This window comes from Nyctereutes procyonoides, unplaced genomic scaffold, assembly GCF_905146905.1.
Source record: "Nyctereutes procyonoides isolate TBG_1078 unplaced genomic scaffold, NYPRO_anot_genome, whole genome shotgun sequence".
Lineage (NCBI taxonomy): Eukaryota > Metazoa > Chordata > Mammalia > Carnivora > Canidae > Nyctereutes > Nyctereutes procyonoides.
The window spans coordinates 35,281,656-35,305,710 of record NW_026575042.1 but is presented as its reverse complement, the minus strand read 5'-3'; the positions used below and the strand labels follow the sequence as shown (position 1 = coordinate 35,305,710).

Genomic DNA, 24,055 nt, shown 5'->3' with positions numbered 1-24,055 from the left:
GAACATTTGTAAAACCATCAGTATGTTAGAACACTCTGACTTCATTTGGTCAACAAATAATAGGTATTCAGCCTTTATTGTCAAGTCTCATAGGTTGTCTATATGTAAATCTACCTGACCTTTGGTAGATTTGAAAATCCTCTACTGCCCCCTGAATTTTGGATGATTGTCTTCATTGTGACTTCACATCTGAGTTACATTAATGGGATTTACTTCCCTTTTAAGAGTGCTGATCAACAGTTCTATAATGAAATTGGTATTGGTAGTTTTGGAAGGATTAAGGAAGAAGATGGAAGCAATGCAAACATTAAGTAAAGGAATTACACTTTACTCTTTTGGAAGCAAGAGGCTACAGTACCATTCAGATTTGCGTTGATGTGTCAGAGTCAAGGCCAGAGAAAACACACCCATTGAGAGTAGGGTTATGGGGCTGCCATCCCTTCTGCTGTAGAATATATATTTTAATACTTGTTTAGTGGAAAGGTAACAAATTGCTTCTTGAGTCAGAAAGTCTGAGAAAGGGATAAAAACATTACAAGTTGTTATAGCCTTTATAAGAAGTGTGGAAGTTGAGTGCAAAATGAGCCTGTGTAAGATGGTCAGGGCTCCAGGAGTTTGTCCCCAGCTTGACTTCTGTCAAACTGTCTGACAAGGATGTTTTTTCCTCCCCATTGTGAGAATTTCATCCTTAAGACACTGAATGCTTTTATCATTGCATGCTTTTGAAGAGGAAGTTGGATTTTTGCCGAGTTTGGCTGCAAGTGAGGTGGGAGGAAAGGAGGAAAGTGAGCCAAAGTGCAGTTTAACCGTGCATGTTTACCTCACATGTGTTGTGTCAGGATAAGGACAGGGGTGTTGAGAACGATTCCATGCTCCAAGCTACCTTTCTTATTAAATGGTAACTTTTTAAAAGGAGGGAAAAAATAATAATGCAGATGTAAAGCAGCCTATTGATATATCAGGCTGCCAGCATTTAGTTGGCAATTCTACTCTCAGCCTTATTTTGTTAGAACTAGGAAAGTGCCTGAAAGAGGCATAAGATAACTGATTTCTTGGTCGTATGGAAACTTAAGATTATTTAATGAAACTTGGCTCTATTAGTGGATCGTTACATTCATACATTCTTCCAACACACACACACACACACACACACACACACACACACACACACACACACACAGATTTCTCTTTCATAAAGTCCTTCAAAGCTTTCTCATTGCCTTTAGGAGAATGACAGAAGCCCTTACATGACCTGTCAGGGCCCTGCATAGTCTTTCCAACACTGTTTCTTGTCCTCACCTTGCTTTTGTATTCTCCCTTATATTTTCCTCCAACTCTGCTGTCCCTTCTTCCTCACAGAGATCTTTATTAACTCTAGACATGTTCTCATGGCAATTCTTTTTTTTTCCTTTTTTTAACATTTAAAAAAAAGATTTTATTTATTTATTCATAGAGACGGAAAGAGAGAGAGAGAGAGAGAGAGAGAGAGAGAGAGAGAGAGAGAGAGGCAGAGACACAGGCAGAGGGAGAAGCAGGCTCCATGCAGGGAACCTGGCGTGGGACTCGATCCAGGGTCTCCAGGATCACGCCCTGGGCTGCAGGTGGCGCTAAACCGCTGCGCCACCAGGGCTGCCCTCTCATGGCAATTCTTGTTCATACAAAGATCATGTACACATTGTGCATTTGGGCCTATCTGTTCACTGAGAGCAAGGACCACTTTTCTTGCTTCTTTCTGTATCACCAGCAGCAAACAGAATGCATGGCACATAGCTGTACCCATATATTTATTGAGTCTATGAATTGCATCCATTGCATTTTCTATAACCAACTTTCATTTGAACTTCCCCAGGTATCACATTCCCTTTTGGAGTTGCTATAAGGATAGCACAGTTTTTACAAAACTGTAGAAAATATTTACAACCAAAAGAAGAAAAAGATAATGTTAATATATTAAAAAGTCATATAAATCACTAAGGAAAATATTTTAAAACCCTAATAAATAGGGAAAGAATGTGAATCCTAATTCATAAGAGAAAATCTTCTAAAAATGGGTAAAAGAGACATGAGAAAGTTTTTATTTTCATTAGGGATTATATAAATGAAATTCAAAGCAAAATGCTACCTATCAATTTAGCAAAAATTACTTTACACAAGAACAGCATGAGAGGCCTGTTAAATAATCAGTGACTCTAGAGACTGTTGGATTTGAAAGATAGTTTCAGAGCCGCACAAACCTATTTTTAAGTCTTTGATCTTATGCTTAAATGTATAACCTTTTGCAAATTACTTTTTCTCATTTGTGAAATTGGGAACTTACTGAACAGGGATTTTGTTATTTTGTTGTTGTTTGTTTTTGGGGGGGATTTTGTTATTAAATTTGTCTATTCGTTCAGAAATATTTATTGAGTGCCTGCTTTGTGCCAGGCATGTTCTCAGGCACTGAGTATACAGCAGGGAACAGAACACCCCTGTCTAGTAGAACTACCATCCTACTGGTAGAGAGAAAGACAGTAAACAAACATATAAATAAAATGTACAACATGTCTGGATAGTGTTGAGGGCTTATAGAGGAAAATGAAGCAGGGAAGAGATAGCAAGTTTTGTGTCACAGATAGTTTTGTAAATTTAAATCAGGAATTTCTCACTGAGATGGAAATATTTCAGCAAAGACTTCAAAGAAATAAGGGAGTAAGTCATGTAGATGTTTTGGGGAAAGATGTTCTGGGCAGAGAGAATGGAATTAGGGACTGTTGTGCCTTATACGTTTGAGGAAAGCAAGGGAGCCAGTATAATAGGAATAAAGTGAATAAGGGGAGGATATTAGAAGTGAAGGACGTTGTGAGAGCTATGGCAAGCATGTTGGCTTTCACCCTAAGGTTGGAAGCCAATGCAGAAATTTTGATGGGGTGGGGGAGTGACATAAAATGCGTACCTTTTAAATGGACTGTATTGCTGTTGGATTTAAAACAGACTATGATGTGGAAGCAGGGAGACTAATAAAGGAACTTGAATAATTGAGTAAAGATTGATGGTGACTTGATCTAGAGTAGGAACCAAAGGAAGAGTGGAGGCAGAGAAATCTTAACTACACATTTTCAAAGTAGGTAAATGCTGGTCATGAGAGAAAGAGTCAAAGGTGACTTTAAAATTGTGAGTTTGAACAACTGGAAGGATGGAGTTGCCATTCATTAAGCAAGGTAATGTGTAAAGTGCTTAGCCTGCTACTATGTGGCACCTATTAAGTGCTCTATATAGGGTAACTCCCTTCTCCAAAATTTAGAGTAAAAATGAAAGACTTCTTTTATCTGATATGCTTCTGTCCATCTCTACAAATGGAATATTTTATCAGAATAACTAGATAACAAATTATAATTTAGCTGGTACATTGGAGTTCTAGTAAACTGCTTCATCTGTTGGTCAAGATATTTACCCCCCAACAGAAAATAGAATTTGTATTTTTCCTTGGGGCACCTGGTGGCTAAGTGGTTGAGTGTCTGCCTTCAGCTCAGGGCATGATCCTGTAGTCCTGGGATTGAGTCCCACATTGGGCTCCCTGCATGGAGCCTGATTCTCCCTCTGCCTCTGTCTCTGCCTCTCTCTCTCTCTCTCTGTGTCTTCATGAATAAATAAAATCTTAAAAAAAAAAGAACTTGTATTTTTCCATATGACAATAATACAAAAATGGCAAGGGTATCAATAGTAATAAAACTTTTTAAAAATCAAAGAAGAGGGCAGCCCAGGTGTCTCAGCGGTTTAGTACCGCTTCAGCCCAGGGCCTAATCTTGGAGACCCGGGATTGAGTCCCATGTCGGGCTCCCTGCTTCTCCCTCTGCCTGTATCTCTGTGCCCCCCCCCCCCATGTGTGTGTGTCTCATGAATAAATAAATAAAATCTTTAAAAAAAAAAAATCAAGGGACGCCTGGGTGGCTCAGCGGTTGAGCATCTGCCTTTGGCTCTGGGCCTGATCCCAGGGTCTGGGATCGAGTCCCACATCAGGCTCCCTGAGAGGAGCCTGCTTCTCCCCCTGCCTATGTCTCTGCTTCTCTCTCTGTGTCTTTCATGAAGAAATAAAGTCTTAAAAAATAATAATAAAATAAAAAATCAAGGAAGAAACTCTGTTAAAGTTTCATTTTATGGCTAACATATACATGTGACTGTGCCAATTTTTTTCCCTTTCAGGATGCTGCCTTATGGCTGTTTAGCGACAGGTGACCGCTCTGGCCTCATTGAAGTTGTGAGCACCTCTGAAACAATTGCTGACATTCAGCTGAACAGTAGCAATGTGGCTGCCGCAGCAGCCTTCAACAAAGATGCCCTTCTGAACTGGCTTAAAGAATACAATTCTGGGTTAGTTTGTGTGTCATTCTTCTGAACAAGCAGCCGGACAAAACAATGGTTCTTCCAAGTAGAATCATAATTGTCCTAGAGGAAATGTTAATGTTATTTATTGCTTTATTTCAGGTTAGAGCAGAATGAGAAAGTAGGCCTTCCTAAAGTCTCACAGATGGTTAGCATTAAATTCTACTTTATCTAGATCAAATTTAAGAGCCTTACAGTAGTTACAATATAAGATTTTACAAAATTTTTAAATAATTTTTTAAATGTGTCAACTTCTATACTTAGTGAATATATGACCTTAGGTAAGTTTTCAGTAGACTTTTACAATAGCAGTAAATGAGTTTGTAGACTGTGATCTCTCCATATTTAAAAAAAATAAAAAACAGGGCTGGAAACTGTGTTATTAATGGTTATTATGTTGGGAAAGACCTAATCATAGACAATTAAGGAATTTCATAGTGAGGGAAAACACTGCAAGTATTTTGTCTAAAGACTTCAAAGTCAGATTTATATTTCATCATTGGCAAAACCCAAAGGCCTATATGGAGAATTAGTTTTCAAATTTTAATCTTAAGACTTTGTCTTTAAAGGGTCTGTGTTACCAACTTCTAATTTAATTCAGTGACTTAAAGTGTTGGAACTGTAATACTTAACTCTTAAATATGGAATTCTAGTGTTAGGTCAAAACTGATCAAAAAATGTTCTAAAGCCCAGCATCATATCATCTAAGCAAAGCTGAGGGTCTCCTATTATTATACATATGAACCTACTCCCCAACGCCAATGAAGCTCAGTCCCCAGGACACAGCAGTTTGAATGGCTGAGGTCCAGTGATCCAAAGTCTTTGAGTCTTCCTGCAGACTTCTTTCTGCCCTGTTTCTGCACTCATCACCCTCCCTCTCTTGGCTGATCCTGCATGGTCTGCTCATGCGGTTTTGGCAGCTCTGTGTTGCGTTTCTACTCAAAATTAAAAAGGAAACAAGTGTGAATTGGGTCTTACTATCCCATACTTTTGGAGTCTGAAAACCTCTATTCCTTCATTCATTCATTCATTTTTTTTTCTCTCTCTCTCTCTCATTCAGGGATGACTTAGACCGAGCCATTGAAGAGTTTACCTTGTCCTGTGCCGGCTACTGTGTAGCTTCTTATGTCCTTGGGATTGGTGATAGACATAGTGACAACATCATGGTCAAAAAAACTGGCCAGGTGAGCCTCCCCAGAGTCTGCCAAAGGCTTCATGATGCTATTACATACGGTACAATCTCTTGTGTAATTCAGGCAATTCTTTAGTAATTCTTGGAGTCATGTCTTTTTGCTTTCCTTTTGTTTCACACACCATCTGCTTCACATATTCATTGGTTTGTTTGCTTAAAGTTAGGTGATAAATACTTGTTTAATGTCTGAAAAGTTACTGCAGTTACTTAAAATGACCTTTCAATATAAGATATGGCTAAATGGGCGCCTGGGTGGTATAACTGGTTGAATGTCCAACTCTTGTTTTTGGCTCAGGTCATGGTCTCAGGTTGTGGGATGGAGCCCCACTTCAGGCCCTATGCTCAGTGGGGAGTCTGCTTGGGACTCTGTCCCTCTACCCCAGACTCTCTCTCTCTCAAATGAATAAATACATCTTAAAAAAAAAAAAAGATTTGGAGAAGAATTAATAGTAGGGTCCTAGGATACTAAGCCCAAAAAAGCTTTGTCAAGGAAAAATATGGGCAAAAAGGGAAATGTATTGATAGTGTACTGTTGCTACATGGTTTAGCTTTGAAATGTACTTACATGGCCTGAACAGTGTAAACATGGAGTACTAATTTAACCAGAAATTATGATATACTGTGCCTCATTGTATAGCATTACATCAGCACAAAGTACTAAATCTTTACCTTCCATAATTCAAAACTAGGAAGTAAAAAATAAGTATAAATATACCATTTAAAAAATGGAGGAAAAACCCATTAAAGAGTGGCCAGAAGTTACCTCTAAGTACTAGCACTCAGGGTGTTGAGGGGGCTATTGGGCAAGTACTTAGAAATATTAACCAAAATAGTTTGATATGTAGAACTATTTGGCTTTTTAAAAATCAGACATGTTGGGATCCCTGGATGGCTCAGCGGTTTAGCACCCGCCTTTGGCCCAGGGTGTGATCCTGGAGTCCCGGGATCGAGTCCCACTTCAGGCTTCCAGCATGGAGCCTGCTTCTCCCTCCTCCTGTCTCTGTGTCTGTGTCTCTCTCTCTCTCTCTCTCTCTCTCTCTCTCTCACACATAAATAAATAAATCTTTAAAAAAATTTTAAAAATCAGACATGTTTATTATTTGGATGTATTTTTCTTTTTCTTTTTAAAAACTTTTCCTTTTTGGGATCCCTGGGTGACTCAGCGGTTTAGCGCCTGCCTTTGGCCCAGGGCATAATCCTGGAGTCCCGGGATCGAGTCCCACGTCAGGCTCCCTGCATGGAGCCTGTTTCTCCCTCTGTCTGTGTCTCTGCCTCTCTCTGTGTGTGTCTTTCATGAATAAATAAATAAAATCTTTAAAAAAAAGGAAAATAATTTAAAAAAAAATAAAAAACTTTTCCTTTTTAAAGATTTGTCTTTTGCACTAGGTAAATGCAGTTTAATATCAGGCCTGGGTTATTAGTGCGTATAAAAGATCTATGAGTATTAGAAACAGTCTTCCCAAGTGACCCAATAGCCTCTGAAAACTGAGAAGGGCTTATGAGAGTTTTGTAATAATATAATTACCAAATCACTCTGTTATACACATAGTAGCAACTGTACCATCAATACAGAGTGAGGCAAGGGCTCAGCTGAAGATCAGTGAAGTGTTGCAGGTCTAGGACTGCTGAGATCTTGCCTTTCTGTTTGGAACCAGAGAAACAAGAGAAATCAAGTCCCATTTGTTTTCCAGCTCTTCCACATTGACTTTGGACATATTCTTGGAAATTTCAAGTCTAAATTTGGCATTAAAAGGGAACGGGTGCCTTTTATTCTTACCTATGATTTCATTCATGTGATTCAACAAGGAAAAACAGGAAACACAGAAAAGTTTGGCCGGTAAGTATTGACCTCATGTCAAGAATAAACGTATCTGACATTTTCTCATCTGACTAGTTGGACTAGAATTTCTTAGCTGAGGTATATTTAGATCAGGAAAACATTTAATCTGCTAACTGGAGGCTTTTGGGGAATTCGCCTGTCACATCCATGTTTTGGTTCAGAGAGGAGAAACATTCTTGAAATTTGAAATAAGTTTCTGTGTTTTATTCCAATAGTATACCACTCTTTGTCTTAGAAAATTCTCTGAAACTGTTAGACATTTCATTATGAGATGCTAAGAGGGACAGGCTGTTTGCTCTCATTCTAAGGGACCCAGTGTTCAGAATTTTGTAATTTCTGATCCGGTCCTCACTACTTGTATGTTTCCAAGCACATTACTTATCTTCTTTGTTTCTTCATCTTAAAATAGTGACAAAAATAATTAAATTTTAGGGCTATTATGGGGTGCCTGGTGGCTCATTTGGTTAAGCGCCCAACTCTTGATTTTGGCCCAAGTCATTATCTCAGGTTTGTGAAATCGAGTCCATGTTGGAGCTCCGAGCTCAGTGGGGAGTCTGCTTCTCTCCCACTCCCTCTCCCCCTCCTCAAACTTGCTCTCACTCTCTCTCAAATAAATAAATGAATCTTAAAAAAATTTTTTTAGGGCTATTATGATAATTAGAATTAAGTTATATGATGTGACCAACTCATACTGTGTTCACCAAACGATTGTAATTATCATTTCTAGATGTGTCTGAGTTTGTGCAGAATATATCTCTGGGTGTTCATTTCTCTTTTTTAGCAAAATTAGGGAGATAGCATCAGATGGTCCTCTTGAATAATTATCTTTAAGAGGAGAGAGAGGGAAGGCAAGATGATATGGAGGTGCAGTACGAAAGCATCCATACTTGGGACGAAATCAAAGAAATTAATCTCTGGAGTTTGACTATAAATCTAGAATCTAGAAACATTGTTCACAAATCCTCATGGATTATAAATTACCACTTGTTTTATAACTAGTTTTTGGGTCTCATAGAATTAAAAAGCACAGGTGTTACATATTACATAGCCTTTTATAAGAACTTTAGTTGTAGGGATCCCTGGGTGGCGCAGCGGTTTGGCACCTGCCTTTGGCCCAGGGCGCGATCCTGGAAACCCGGGATCGAATCCCATATCGGGCTCCCGGTGCATGAAGCCTGCTTATCCCTCTGCCTATGTCTCTGCCTCTCTCTCTCTCTCTCTGTGACTATCATAAATAAATAAATTAAAAAAAATTAAAAAAAAAAAAAGAACTTTAGTTGTATTTTTAAAAAGATATGTGTGATTTTAGACAGCCAGATCTGTTCTATGTAAATTTTAGTCTTGGAACAATTTTCAAAGTGCTTTAAAAATCAGAATTAAACCTTCAGTTCTGTAGAAAATTTCCAGCTCTTACAGAAAATCTAGATACGTCTCTTGTTTTCCTTTACGACATTTGCTCGCTTCTCTAACATCATGTTCTTGTGATTTGTTGTGTCAACTGAAGCTTCCGCCAGTGTTGTGAGGATGCATATCTGATATTACGACGGCACGGGAATCTCTTCATCACCCTTTTTGCACTGATGTTGACTGCAGGGCTTCCTGAGCTCACATCAGTCAAGGATATACAGTATCTTAAGGTAAAAACTCCTTTTCTTTGTATATTGGACTTTGGAGGCATGAAGCTCAGCTGTACTTGCCTATTTCATTCAAATGTTCAAAGGGAATGGAACAGAGCGATTTCCTGTGAGACTGTACTATCTAGGAGTGGTAGTGACAAGCAACTGAGTAATTGTCTTGCAGTCATCATAAATTTCATCTTCAAAAACCCTGTGGCAGGAACTATATTATCACCCTACCTTAGTTGTCATTCTCCATGCTGCAGAAGACATTTATTTTTATTTTTTTTTTAATTTTTTTTTTTATTTATGATAGTCACAGAGACAGAGAGGCAGAGACACAGGCAGAGGGAGAAGCAGGCTCCATGCATCAGGAGCCTGATGTGGGATTCGATCCCGGGTCTCCAGGATCGCGCCCTGGGCCAAAGGCAGGCACCAAACCGCTGCGCCACCCAGGGATCCCCTGCAGAAGACATTTAAATAAGAACATTAGGCACACAGTTTAATGATGGCTGGGGAGGTATGGCTGAGATTTTGACATTTGCATGTCACTATGGAGGATATATAAAATCAGATTTTTTTCTCTTTCATTTTTAGGACTCTCTTGCCTTAGGGAAGAGTGAAGAAGAAGCACTCAAGCAATTTAAGCAAAAATTTGATGAGGCACTCAGGGAAAGCTGGACTACTAAAGTGAACTGGATGGCGCACACAGTTCGGAAAGACTACAGATCTTAATGATCAGCCTTTGCTCCTAATGTATTTGTTGGTTTGTTTAGTTTTCATTTTGCACTTGCACTAAATTGAACATGACCCTGCCAGAGATGTTATAAAGGGAATGAAATCCTGGAACTTAGTTAAATTAAGAACAAGGCATCCCACACATCCTAATCTGAACAATCCCTGATGACCACCCTCTGCTTTATTGAATGCTTCCAAGATTCATCATGAAAACTCCCACCATTATGGATAATCATTTCCTGCTGACTTTGCACGCCGAAGAATGCTACTAGAGATTGTTTTCTGTCTTATTCTTTTTTGAAGTGTTTGGTACTTTTCCAGAAAGGTGTAAATACTTCTTTTTGTATTGTGACCAAGTGTTATCACTCAACCAACTTATCCACACCTGGGGACTGGTAGTTGTTCTTACTTTCCAAATGAGGCTTAAAAGAAAGGCATCTTTCTTCCCTTTTTAAATTATATAAACTACAAATTATAACATAATTTGAAATTATTATTATTTTTCAAAAGAAATCTTTAAACTTGTGGAAAGATTAATTCTTTTGTTGATATTTATCTACCATGACAGCATCATTCCTATCAGACTTGGTGAAAATCTGCTCGTGAGGCAAATATTATATATATGCTGCATATATATTTATAAAATTTCAAGTGGGGAGTTCTATATAAAAAGACATTTCTCTTTTTTTTCCTGTCGTGTTTTAAAGTTTTAAAAAAGCAGAGCTTTTTCCTAAGTTTTTAGTTAACTATGAGATCCAGTTCTTCCAGTTGCTTCTGTAATGAGGCACATAGTAATTTCAGTTTTTACATGGTATCTATGAAACAGTTCACTTCATAGAGCATAATACTTGAGCAAATGCATCCAAGACAGAAAGCAAGTGAAAGGAAACTGTTTATGGAATCATCTCCAGACCTAAAATTCAGTATTTTAGTAAAATGCCAGCTGTTCTTACTGTATTTATTAAAACTTATAATAATGTGATTTTTCAAGGATATTAGTTCAAATTGAAATGGTTATATGCCACATGGAATTCTTTAATTTATTTGTTGAGGTACCATACACTTAGGGTGCTAGATGGCAAATAATGTTAATATGTGCAATAAGAACTACTGGTTTGAATGTGTAAATGGATGCTCTTTCTGAGTACTGGCAATATCCAGCAAAACTACTGCTTTTTCTCCAAAGATTTTTGGGAACTCTCAATCCTCGGTGACATGAGAGAGAGAACTGAGAACCCTGTGACTGAGTTTTCTATAGGAATTTTATTAAAGATTGTTTAATTTTGTTGTTCTCCTTCATGTTCACAGTCAAATAAATGGGTGAGCTGGTTTCAGCTGCTCTTGGGACGTGTGGGCTGCTTCTTTATGGACAGCACAGGCCTTTAGATCTTGGCACTGGGACTCTAGGAAAAGTCAGTAAACAAATTAATTTGAGAAGTAGGCTGAGGCTCATGGTCTATTCTCTGACTTCTCTCTGCTTCCTAGCCCCAGCAGGAAGTGTGGGAGGCCTCTTGGACTTTTCATAGGAGCCTGAAGCTCATCAAATTTTCATCTTTGTACCCTGAGGTGGAGGAGAATGCCCATTTAGTGACTAAGTATTGAGCCAGACTAGCCACTTTGTGGCCCTCTTCCATGGAGCAGATATTCAGAACAAGTCATAGTTTCTTAGAAATAAGTTTTAGGTAAGGATAGAGATTGACCTCTGAACTGACCATTCCCAGGGCTGGTCCAGACTCAGTGAGAATTCCAGGAATAGGATTGTGAAAGGATAGGTTTGTTAAGGATCTTTATCTGGTAGTGATCTACTTTCACATGCACTAGCTCTCACAGGCCAGGGGGCTTGGAGACTGGCAAACTTTGTCAGCTGGAAGTGGGTACCAGTGTTTCTAGAGGAGTCTCCTCAGTCCATAGGGAGCCTTGGTAAATATATGTAAAAATATGCCAAATCAATAAATGTGAGGTCAGGAGTAAGAAAGGAAAGGCTTAAGCCCAGGATGGCTCTGGACTCCTCTCCACCCTCTCTGCCATAAGCCCCTCAAAGATAGCCAGGACAATGTGACATAGTAGCCCTCTGTAGCTGTTAACCGCTCCTAACAGGTGCTCCCCACATACTTCCTGAATTGCACATTTCTGATTCTCTTCTCAGCAAGAGAAGAGGAGGTAGCAGGCAGAGGACAGCTAACTTTAGAGGTCTGGGCTCCAGGATGAGCTTGTTGCAGGGGAACTGGTTATCCAGTACCTTGGCTCTTAAGTGCTCTGGTCAGCAATAAACCTTAGCCCAAAACACTTCTAGTTTGTAAAATGGGACTAGTAAAATAACTACCCTAGTCACTTCTATGTGGTGGTGAGAGGCTAGGTTACAACCATGAATGGGGGACATAGGCCGAGTCCCAATTCAGAGGCAAACATTTCTCTCCCTGCTTCTTCCACTTGAAGACCACTAAAGGGAGGAATCTTCGGGAAGGAAAGCCCCTTCCAGAGCTCTCCCCCTACCTCCTATCTGAGGAGGCCCCTCCAGTATCTTCTCAGTTCTACCTTGCAGCCCATAGCCCTATTAGCACCAGAACAGTCAGGCAGCCTGTAATGCAGAGGTCACTTGTCTGCAGGAGCTAAAAGACTGGTCCATGGGGTGGAGAGCAGAGAGGGACCATGCCACAGAACCCTGACTGTTGGGAATGGGCAGCTTTTAAAAAGGAGGGGGTAAGGGTTGAGGTTTCTTGAAGCAGAGGGCCCTGAGCTGAGTCTTCAAGGATAGAATTTAGGTGAAGGGGTGATAAGTAAGACTGAGCAGGAAGGTACAGCATGTTATAATAAAGGCTGGGAGGGGAGGAAAAACGGGATTCATGGGCACTAACAGGCTCAACAGTTGTTTCTTTGCCTCTGCCTCTTCCCCTCCTCCACTCCAGAGTGCTGCACTTCTCAGGGATCCAGACAGTAAACCTCAGTCATATCACGCTGGAGCCTCTTCCTCTTTCACTATCTGTGGCAGTTTTATCCCCTTCTCTGATGATGGAAAACGTGTCTGACATCACCTTCTAGGTTATTCCTGCTCTAAAATGTATAACTAAGGGGTTTTTGGAACTCAGGATTCCTTTCCACTTTTAGTAAAGCCCAGGTTCAACACTCAGAAAAGTCTGCCCTTTCAAACTCCCAACGTTTCTTTTTTATTGTGAGAAATGGCACATAGAGTAATGTATACAAAACGATAAGGCATATAAATTTAAGGCTTAGCAAATATTATAGAACAGACACCCAGATAACCATTGCATAGGTCGAGAAAGGACATTGCCAACACTTAAGAAGCCATGCCAGCTCCCCTTCCTGGTCAGGACTTACTTCTCTCTGCCAAGGTAATCACCACCTCTTCTTCGTTGGCAATCATCTCATTTCCTTACTTTACAGTTATGCTGCCTCCTTTTTTGGGTCAGGCTTCTTTTGCTCTACATTATGTCTTTAAGATTCAGCCATGAGGTAGCATATTTTTTATCATCGCCTCATAATATTCCATCTTAGTGGATATCCTATAATTTATACATCTTTTCTACTGTTGGGACACATACAGGTAGTTACTAGTTTGAGGCTATTACAAATAAATAATGCTGCTATGATGATTATAATTTATCTGCTGATTCACAGATGTATATATTTCTTTGGATGTATATACTTAAGATTAAAATAGTTGGTCATAGGATTGTGCATATCTTTATTTTGACTAAGTAATGCTAAAATAAGTGGTTGTGCCAACTTGCTCTTCCTGCAGTACTTAATTCTTGTCACTCCATATTCTCACCAGTACCCAGTTATCCAGCATTTAAAAAATTTTAGCTATTCTGATGTGTGAGGTGAAAAAAATTTGCATTCTTTGCTTAGTAATGAGATTAAATTGCTCTTTCATATTTTTGTTCATTTTAGTTTCCTCCTTTGTGAAATGCCTGCTTAAATCCTTTGTCCATTTATTTATTTGGATACCTGCTGTTTGTTTGTTTGTGTTGTTTTTTTTTTTTCCTTCTGAGGAGTATTTTGTTTTTAGTAATTGCCTTTTGGTTTTTGTTAGGTGAAATTCTGTATGTATTTGTGTACAAGCCTTTTGTCAGTTACATGTTGAAAATATCTCTTCCACTCAGTGTTTGTGACTTTCTTATTCTATTAATGTTTCTTCTCATAACACACAATCTTAATTTTAATGTAAAATTTGTCATTATTTTCCTTTATGGTTAATATACATTGTGTAGTATTTAAGATATTTTTTTCTTGCCCTAATGTCATGAAGATACTCTCCTGGATTATACTCTAAAAGCTTTAAAAAAAAAAAAAACAAGTATTCCATTTAGATCTATAATGTACCTGGAATTGCTTTTTATAAATATTGGGAAGTGCTTTTTCCTAAATGGACACCAAGTTGTCCTAGTATCTTTTATTGGGAGCCTTTCCCCACTGTTCTATAAATCCACCTTTGTCACAAACCAAGTGTCCCTATATGCAGGAGTCTGCCTCTGGACTCTAGAAGATAGCCAGTAGATTTCACCTCCCTATTTCTGTATTTTAAGCGTATTTATCAAATTCATACAGAACAGTTAATGTGTAATAGGCATGCATCTAAACTGTAGATATTGAATGCATACCAATCTTACATAAAGGTAGGTGCAAGTGACCTTCCCCACATTACGGATGAGAAACCAGGCTTAGAAGTTCAAGTAATTTGTCCATAGTCACAAAGTAAAAGCCAGCATTCAGACTCAGGGAATCTGTCTTAAGTGTTCATGTTCTTTCCTCACAATTATCAACAATGCCTCGATACACATTTCAGAATCTGCTTATTGAGTTCCACCAAAAGAAACCTGTGGAAATTTTGAGTGAAATTGCGTTTATAGATTAGGTTGAAGTAAATTCATATCTTAAGAATATTGACAATTCCAGTCTATGACAATGGAATATCCTTTATTTAGATCCTCTTTATGTGCACAATGATTTGTAGTTTTCTATGTAGAATCTTTGTATATCTTTTGTTAGATTTCTGGATAAGTGATTTTAAGCTTCATTGTTGGTAAGCTATAGCAGTGGTTTTCCAAGTATGGTCCCCTGAGTAGGAATATTAGCATCTCTTGGGAACTACTTAGAACTACAAATTCTTAAAGAACTCCCCTCCCCTCTGCAAGACCTACTGAATCAACCACTAGAGATGGAATCCAGCAACCTTTATTTTAATAAACTTTTTACCAAGCTTCAGAGCAATTGATAGAAATAGAGTTGATGTTTGTGTTTAGCAGATACACTAAATTCTTATCACTCCTATTATAGAACTTATTTTGATTCTGCATATATGATCCACAAATAGAGTTTTATTTCTTCCCTTCCATTACTTTCAACATTTTATTTCTTTTTTTTTTTTTTTTGACCTTCTGTCCTGTTTAGGAATTGCAACAAAATGTTGAATAGAAGAATACTAAATCTTTTACTGATGTCAAAGGGAAAGTTTTTGATATTAACTATGGTATATGTTCTGGAATCTGGAGGTTTTTTTACCAGATTAAGGAAGCATGTTTCAATTCTCAAGGGATTTTTTTATATATATAATCATGAAAGGATGCTGAGTTTTTCAAATTATTTTTCTGCATTTTACTAAGATGTTTCTCATTCGGGAAGTTCTGTCAATTGATGTTCAAACTTTAAACCAAAGTTTACATTCCTGAAATGAGCCCAACTTGATTGTGATGTATTTTAATATATTGCAAGACTTGACTTGCCAATATTTCATTTGGGATTTTTGCATCTATTCTTATCAATGGAACTGGCCCATAAGTTCCTTGAAAGAAACAGATCAGGATTTGTTACCAAGATTTTGTGGCCTTATAACACAGGTAAGATTGGCATTATTTCTTACTTTAAAATCTGATAGAATTTTGCCAGTGACATGATATCGATATTCCTTTGAGGTATGGATTTCATTAATAGCTAGAGGAATATTCAGATATTTTTATCTTATTGTGTCCATTTTAAAGAGTTGTAATTTCTAGGAATGTGTCTATTCTAGGTTTTAAATTTTATTTATATAAGGTAACTGATATGTTGCAGGGTTTAGATAGATGTCCTCTTTTCATTTTTGTTATTGGGCTAGTGCCTTCTGTTTCTTAGTCTCACTAGAGGTTTTTCAATTTTATTAATCTTTACAAAGAATTAACTTTTTGATTCCTAAAATTCTCTGTTTGTTTTCTACATTCCTTTCATCCCTCTTATTTCCTTCCTTCTACTTCATCTGGTCTTACTTTCCCTTCTCCAGTTTAGTAAGATGGTTAGTTAGCTGATCGATTTTAGCCTTTATAATAACAATCTTTATCTGCATCCCATAAATTTTGAGATGAAGTCTTTTCATCACCATTCAGTAAAATGTATGTTCTGATCTCCATTTTTCTTTCTGTGTGACTTAATGATTATTTAGAAATACATTTATTTCCAAATACATGTGGATTTTCTCATTACCACTTTGTTGATTTTTAGATTGATTGCATGGCATTCAGAGAACATATCTGTCATTTCAATTGTTCAAATTTGTGAGGCTTGCTTTTATGACTCACAATATGGTCAATTTGTTCAGTATGCATGAGAAAAAATCCATATACTGCAGTTATTAAGTGTCCTACATACATTCATTAGATCAATTCTGTTGTTTACATTTATATATATATTGAGTATTTATGAGATAAGTTAGAATATCCCACTATGATTTTGAATTTGCATATTCTGGTTATATCAGTTTTTATAATTTGAGGCAATATTAGTTGCTTATAAATTCAGAGTTGATTTGTATCCCTGGTGAATTGAACCATTTAAAACAAATTTTTAAAGTGTCCTCTGTGTTTCTGGCAATGCTTTTTGCTTTGATGTGTGCCAGCTTTCATTTGGCTAGTGGTTGCATGGTGTGCTTTTTTCTTTAAACCTTTTATAAACCTTATAAATGTCTCTCTTGTAAATAGCATGTAGTTTTTGTTTTGTTTTTTTTTAAATCCATTTAACCCTCCTTACCTGTTAATTTAAACATTCACATTTACATTTAATGTAATTGCCAATATATTTGGGGTTAAGTAAACCATCTTACTATGTAGTTTTATTTTTTTCTGGCTTTGTGTGTGTGTGTGTGTGTGCGTGTGCTCCTTTTTCCATGATTTTCTTTCTAGTTTTAGAAAGAAACTAAATAGTTAGAAAATATATTTTCTAGAAATATTTAGTTTTCTATTAATTTGGAAATTACACTTTTACCATTCTTTTATTGATACACTAGGTTACAGTTCACATACTAGACTTATCCTTGTCTAATGTTACTTGGTACTTTTATCATTTTCCCAGACAGTGCAAGTAAATCTTCACTTCTCTCCCAACCCATATGCATTTGTTGTTGGATTTTAATTATAGATAATTATTAACTCCAACAAGAAAGTATTGTTTTATACAACCGCTATGCATTTAGCCATAAAGATGGTCCCTGACTTAATGATGGTTTGATTTAAAATTTTTCAACCTTATGACAATGTGAAATCAATACCAATCAGTAGAAACTATACTTTGTGTTTTGAGTTTTGCTCTTTTCCTGGGCTACTGATACTGTAGTGTGATACACTTGTGTGTTCCTGGCAGTAGCAGCAAGCCACGGCTCCCATTCAGGCATGTCATCATGGGGTAAACAATTAGAAAGCTTACAAACATTCTGTCACTTTCAGGACAGTACTGAATAAATTACATGAGATATTCAACACTTTATTATAAAATAGGCTTTGTGTTAGAAGTTTTTGCCCAGCTATAGGTTAATATAAGTGTTCTCAGCATGTTGAAGGCAGGCTAAGCTATGATGTTTAGTCGGTTTTAAATGCATTTTTGACTTACAATATTTCCAAATTACAGTGAGTTTATTGGGACATAACCCCATCATAAGGAAGATCTGTATATACATTTTTACCATTATCATTGCTTTTCATCCTTTTTATCACATTTTCAAGTTTTCATTGGGGATCTTTTTTTTTTCTTAGACCAAAGAAAAAAGCCTTAGTATTTCTTTTAGTTGTTCTACTCTTGATTAATTTCATCAAACCTTTTGTTTGCCTGATAATAAATGGTAGTTTTGCTGGGTATAAAAATTTAGATTGGTAGTTATTTCTTTTTAGCATGTTGAAGGGATTTTTTTTTTCCGAAAAATCCATTCTTTTCTACTGAAAAGTTAACATTTTAGTATGTATTTTTTCTACTAACTGCTTTTTAAAAGTTTTTCTGTTTGTCTTTTAGCAGTTTTACTATGATATGCCTGGGGTGTTTTATTTTGTCTTTAGTTTTTTGTATTCTCCCTGTTTAGTGTCTGCAGAACCTCTTGAGTCTATAGCTTACTATCTTTCACCATTTAGAAAATTATCTTCCGATCTATTTCTGCATAATTCTTCTTTTGGAACTCCATTTATACTTATTTGACCTTTAATTGCTAATTGAGCAGTCTCTATAATTTTCCCCTCTATAATCTCTTTGTATTTTTCTTTTTTTTTTAAATTTTTTTTATTTATTTATGATAGTCACAGAGAGAGAGAGAGAGAGGCAGAGACACAGGCAGAGGGAGAAGCAGGCTCCATGCACCGGGAGCCCGATGTGGGATTCGATCCCGGGTCTCCAGGATCGCGCCCTGGGCCAAAGGCAGGCGCCAAACCGCTGCGCCACCCAGGGATCCCTCTTTGTATTTTTCTTCTAGATATTTCCTTGTTTTCCAGTTTAGTATTCTGATATTGAGTTATTAATTTCATTGTGTATTTTTCAATTTTACAAATTTGGTTCAGTTCTTTTTAAATTATTCTTTTTATCCCTAGCTCCCTTTGAAATTCCCAGAGTTGTCTTTATTGTCTTGAACATTTTAAACATAGTTATGTCAAGCTGTACATCTAGTGAACTCTTAAACTGCAACTGCAGCTCCTGTGGGTGTGTTTCTATTGCTTCATTAATTTTGCTAACACCAGTTCATGTTGTCATGTCTCATTTGCTTGTATATTTATTTATGCTGCATACTCACATCAAAGGTAACTCTGATTTCAAAAACAAATCACTCTATTATTTCTTAAGTGATGCTCTTGGGGTCTCAACTCAAAATGTGGGAATTTTGCTAGAGTTTGCCAGCATTGGCTTTTGTCAACCCCAGGTTGTGTCTCCCTAGCCATGCTAAGCTATCAAAAATGCTGTTTAATCTTATTACCTCTTGTAGAATCAGTAAACATTCCGAGGGTTAGGTGGTTTCAAATGCCTGGCTCACAAGTTTGAGTTTGTCTTCTGTTACATCTTGGCATAGAAATTCATCATTGCCTTTTCAGCTTTTTGGTGCCTTTAAGAAGTTATATTTTATATTTTTATTGATTTTTTTTTTTTTAGTTGTCAGTAGCAAGAGAACTGTCAGCATTCCTTTTTCCACCTTTACTCTTAACCTTACTAACTCTCCACCCACTTTAATATGCCTTCTGCTTCAGTTCATTCAGATCGATTTTGTCAATTTTGTCACCAGCTTGGTGGATATTGCCAAATCTAATGGACACTTTCCAGTTCTTACGCTTCTCATTTAAGCACCAATATGACATAGTTAACTATTGATGTTTTGTGATATTTTCTACAGCTAAGGATTGTCTACCATCTCAAAACACTCATTCTGTTTTTACACTTTCTCCTTTATCTTTTTTCTTTGTATATTTCTTTTTAAAAATTTTACATAAATGCAAAAATGTGGTAACAAATGCCCAGTTTTTAAAAGTGAATTCTTAATTTCTTTTAAATTTTCTTTGGTTACCCATTCCCTAGCATCATCATTATCCACCTCACCCCCAACTCATGCTACCTGTTTGTAACCTTCCATATTTCTCTCCATGCTTGCATAAATTGTGTATAGAAAAAATATTTAAAGACCTACACACACACATTATATATGGGGTCTTTTTATTTTTTAAACACAACTGCAGTATGTTATAGCTATTTTTCTGCAACTTGCTTTTCTTTCACTCAAATACCTTATGGAAATTTCTGCAGTTCATTCGGAATGAATGGATTGTCGTTTATGGTGTATTATAATTTATTCAATCATTTCTGTAGATGGGCATTCACAATTTCCAGTTTCTTTTTTCCCCACTATGAACAATGCTGCAATAAACATCCTTGTGTATATATTCTTATTATATATTGTTATTGATGGCTTCTCTTCCCAAGAGAAGGGGGTATGCATGTGCACACTGTGTTTTTAAAAAACTTTACACTTTAAAATCTTTATTGAAATTTAACATTCATATTGAACATAGCATACAGACAAAAAGGTAAAAATTATTTAGTAAATAGCTTCATTCATTTTCAGGAAGTAAATACATCTTTGTGACTAGCACCCATATCAAATAGAAAATTACTGTCTCTTCAGAAATTCGTCTCATGCTCCTCGTTACTAACTTCCCCCTAAAGTGAGCATTATGGGGACTTCTAAAATTACATATTAGTTTTTGCCTGTTTTTGAACTTTATGTAAATGGAATTTTTGAATTTAACAAATGTCAGATTGTTTTCCTAAGAACTTAAAATATTTCTTTTAAACCTCAAAGTGTAAAAGGGGTACGCTTCTACATCTCAGACAGTAATATATCATTGTTCTTTTTTTTTTTTGCTGTTTTCATTGTTAAAATAATTTTCCTAAATACAAATTAATTTGAGCATTTAAAAAATATAATTGCTGGCTACTTGATTTCATTTTCCATAGCCTATTCATATCCATTCCATTTTACAATTAGCCTGACTCTTCTTGCCAATTTTTAAGAGCTCTTTATATTTTATATATATCTTGACCCTTGTCATTTACATTACAAGTTTTCCCAAATCTAGTTTATTAGCTTTGTTTATGGTATTTTTTACCATATAATTTTTAAATAGATATGTCTATCTTTTGTTTTATAGCTTTAGGATTTTCTTAATTAAGGTCTTCTTGCCCTAGGCCACTCTCAGATACTATAGCTCTTCAGTAGGCTCCGCTCCCCACCCCCCCTTTTTTTTTTGTCTACAAACTCCCTAGTTGATGTCATCCATTCCCATTGCTTTAAATCTCCCCTAAATGCTAATGATTTCTGCATATATAGCCCCAGCCCAGATCCTTGAGCTGCAGTGATGCTCAAATCTGTCTACTGTCAGTGAGGGGTGTAAGTCCTAGGGGATACAACAGTATGTGAACCCTGCCCTCCAAGCTTGTTAGAGAAAGTAGATACTGTGTTAATATAGAAGGATAATGAGGACACTTGCTGATCTCTTGCACATTTTGTATTACTATAAGGGAAAGGCTACAGCCAAAAGATAAGTTCCGGAATATATGTAAAACTACAACAAATCTATTAGAAAATGTGAACTCAATAGAAAAATAGGTAATGACTAATAAACATGTAGAACAACCAACTTCACTAGTCATCAGAGAATGTAAAATGAGATATTTTTTTCAGGGTACCTGGCTGGCTCGGTCAGAAAAGCATCAAACTCTTGATCTTGGGGTTTGAGCCCCACTTTGGGTGTAGAGATTACTTAAATTAGTAAATAAAAACTTAAAAAATAATAAACATAAAATGAGATACCATTTTTGAAGAAAAACATTGGATTGACAAAATTTTTAAATCCTGACTACCTCAAGTGTTGAAAATATAAGGAAAAGAACTTCTACTGCTGATCAAAATTTTATAATGGTACAGCAAACTTTGAAAGCAATTTGGCAAATACTGAAGATATATTTACCCTTTGATTTAGCAATTCCACTTCTGAGTATCCTTAGGACAGTGCTTCTTAATCTTTGATGCACATATAAATCACCATGGGGCCTTGTTAAAATACAGACTCTGATTCAGTAGGCCTGGGGAAGGACCGGAGAGTCTTACTTCCTAACAAGTTTCTAGGTGATGTCATTGCTGCTAGTCCAGAGACACACTTTAAACAGCAAGGCCCAAGAGAAACTGACTCATATCCTCAAGGGACATAAAGATGTTCATTAGAGCACTGATGGTATTAATGAGCTTCTGAAAACTAAGGTGAGTGGATGGTTACGTAAATTTTTATGGTTGAAAGCAAGAGTTAAAAGGAACTGGAGTTACATATGCCAACCTAGATAAGTCTCAAAAACAAGGTTGAGTGGAAAAAAGGATAGAATAGGATTATTTAAAATTTTCAGTGATACTGGACAGCTGGGTGGCTCAGCGGCTGAACATCTGCCTTTGGCTCAGGATGGGATCCTGCAGTCCTGGGATCGAGTCCTGCAGTCCCTGCATGGAGCCTGCTTCTCCCCCTGCCTGTGTCTCTGCCTTTCTGTGTCTCTCATGAATAAATAAAATCTTTAAAAAAAAAATTTTAAGGGGATCCCTGGGTGGTGCAGCGGTTTGGCGCCTGCCTTTGGCCCAGGGCGCGATCCTGGAGACCTGGGATCGAATCCCACGTTGGGCTCCCGGTGCATGGAGCCTGCTTCTCCCTCTGCCTGTGTCTCTGCCTCTCTCTCTGTGTGTGACTATCATAAATAAATAAAAATTTAAAAAAAAATTTTTTAAGTGATACCATGTACTGTTTAGAGGTATATGCCTATCTGATGAAAGAATATAAACTTGCATGGGAATGATAAACATAAACCATAACATTACTTGGGCAAGGCAGGGGCCTGGGAATAGGAAGTGCATATAGCACTTCAGTATTGTAATGCTTTAGTTATTAAACTGGGTAAGTGGTATACTCAGTTAAATAATAATACAACTGTCTATTTCTATTTTTTGTACATCCAAAGTATCTTGTTCAACAACTAAACAATAAAATCGGCTCATCTTTTAAAATGAGGAGATGGGAGGTTCTCAAGAACTGACCCTGTGCCAAACTTCAAATCCGGGCTGCACTCCTTTTACATTACCATGATGCTTTTAATTAACAAACACTCCCACATTTGGTTTCCACAAAGACTGAATCAAACTGTATCCCCAAGTGTTTGCTGTGGGACGTGATGCATGCTGAAAAACACAGGTTCTGACCTCTAATAACTATATAGAGTTCAAAACAAACTACCTAAACACAGTTGCTTTGCCCTTTTTTTTTCTTGGTCCCAGATAAAATATGGCCATTAAAAGTGGCCCATTATTCAAGAGAAAAAAAACAATACTCAAACACTCGAAAACAGACCTAAATGTGAGTTTAAGAAGCCTCAGAAGAGTCTCTTTAGTTCATCTTCCTGGTTTTCCAGTGGTGGTGAAGTGGAGCTGGGGGGTGGAGGAAGGAGAACGGGGGAATTTGTCAAGGTAGCATGCTGCCCCGCCAATAGCAAAGGCTTGAAAAAAACCATGTTGGAGGAGGCAAGCAGGCTCATTGTAATATGCTCTCTTTGCCGCCCAGCACGTTGCCTGCCTGACCCAGACCTGTTTGAGCCATCTTCCCTCTCTGTTCTGTTCTCTCCATTCCTCTTCCCTGCTGCTTACACCTGGTTGTGCCCCTGTTCTGCCCCAAATCTCTTAGAAATACATTAGTGACAGAGAGATCGTAGTAAAGGGCATGGGTTTGTGTCAGAAAAACCTGAGTTCAAATCCTGCCTGTGCCACTGATAAAGAGCTCATTAACTTGAGACACATCCAACAGAATGTGGTAGGATGATGGAAATAACTATATCTACACTGTCTAACACGGTTGTTCCCAGCCCCGGGTGACTATTGAGCACTTGAAATGTGGCTAGTGAGATAGAGGAATGTTTTAATTGTACTTATTTTTAATTAGTTTAACTTAAAAAGCCACATGACTAATGGCTCCCATATTGGACAGAGCAAGTCTAGAAAATGTAGGACCCCTCCTCTCACAGAGGATCACCATGTATAATGGACATGGGACACCCTGATAAAAGGCTCTACTAGTAAGCTATATCCTTCCCTGAAAGACCATCAGAGTACTGAATGCACAATCTCAGACACTTACTGACTGTACTGACCAGGTCTTCTCAGTGAGTATGCCAGGGTGGGCCTGCTTCATGCTGCTTGCTACCTCCTGACACCAGATCCAACTCTGACTTTTTCAACGATGAGGATACAACCAAGGCAGTCTGGTATAAAGAAGTTTGCCTCTTCCTCGTGTTTTTTTGTCCTCACTGTGCTGATTAAACAAAATGACTACATTTTCAGAAACCCATTTTTAATTAAATTCTTATGGGACACTATTTGGCATTTCTTTGATATTAAGTTTCCAGACAGAAAATATTTTTCATTTTCTCCAGTTAAACGAATCATATCATTATGTACCAATTGCTTTAAAGAGACAATCTACCTGCATAGGT

At 37.3% G+C, this 24,055-nt stretch overlaps 1 protein-coding gene across 2 annotated transcripts in view; it reads left to right on the top strand.

Moving 5' to 3' along the window:
• PIK3CB (phosphatidylinositol-4,5-bisphosphate 3-kinase catalytic subunit beta) overlaps window positions 1–16,718 on the top strand; it is a 204,460-nt gene extending 187,742 nt beyond the window's left edge. For both annotated transcript variants that reach the window (XM_055321255.1, XM_055321256.1), the window contains exons 20-24: window positions 4,180–4,347; window positions 5,420–5,543; window positions 7,243–7,388; window positions 8,896–9,028; window positions 9,605–16,718. In XM_055321255.1, coding sequence (XP_055177230.1) covers window positions 4,180–4,347; window positions 5,420–5,543; window positions 7,243–7,388; window positions 8,896–9,028; window positions 9,605–9,742 — 709 coding nt within the window. In that variant the 3' untranslated portion in view covers window positions 9,743–16,718. The remainder of the gene's footprint in view (window positions 1–4,179; window positions 4,348–5,419; window positions 5,544–7,242; window positions 7,389–8,895; window positions 9,029–9,604) is intronic.
• The last annotated feature ends 7,337 nt before the right edge of the window (window positions 16,719–24,055 follow it).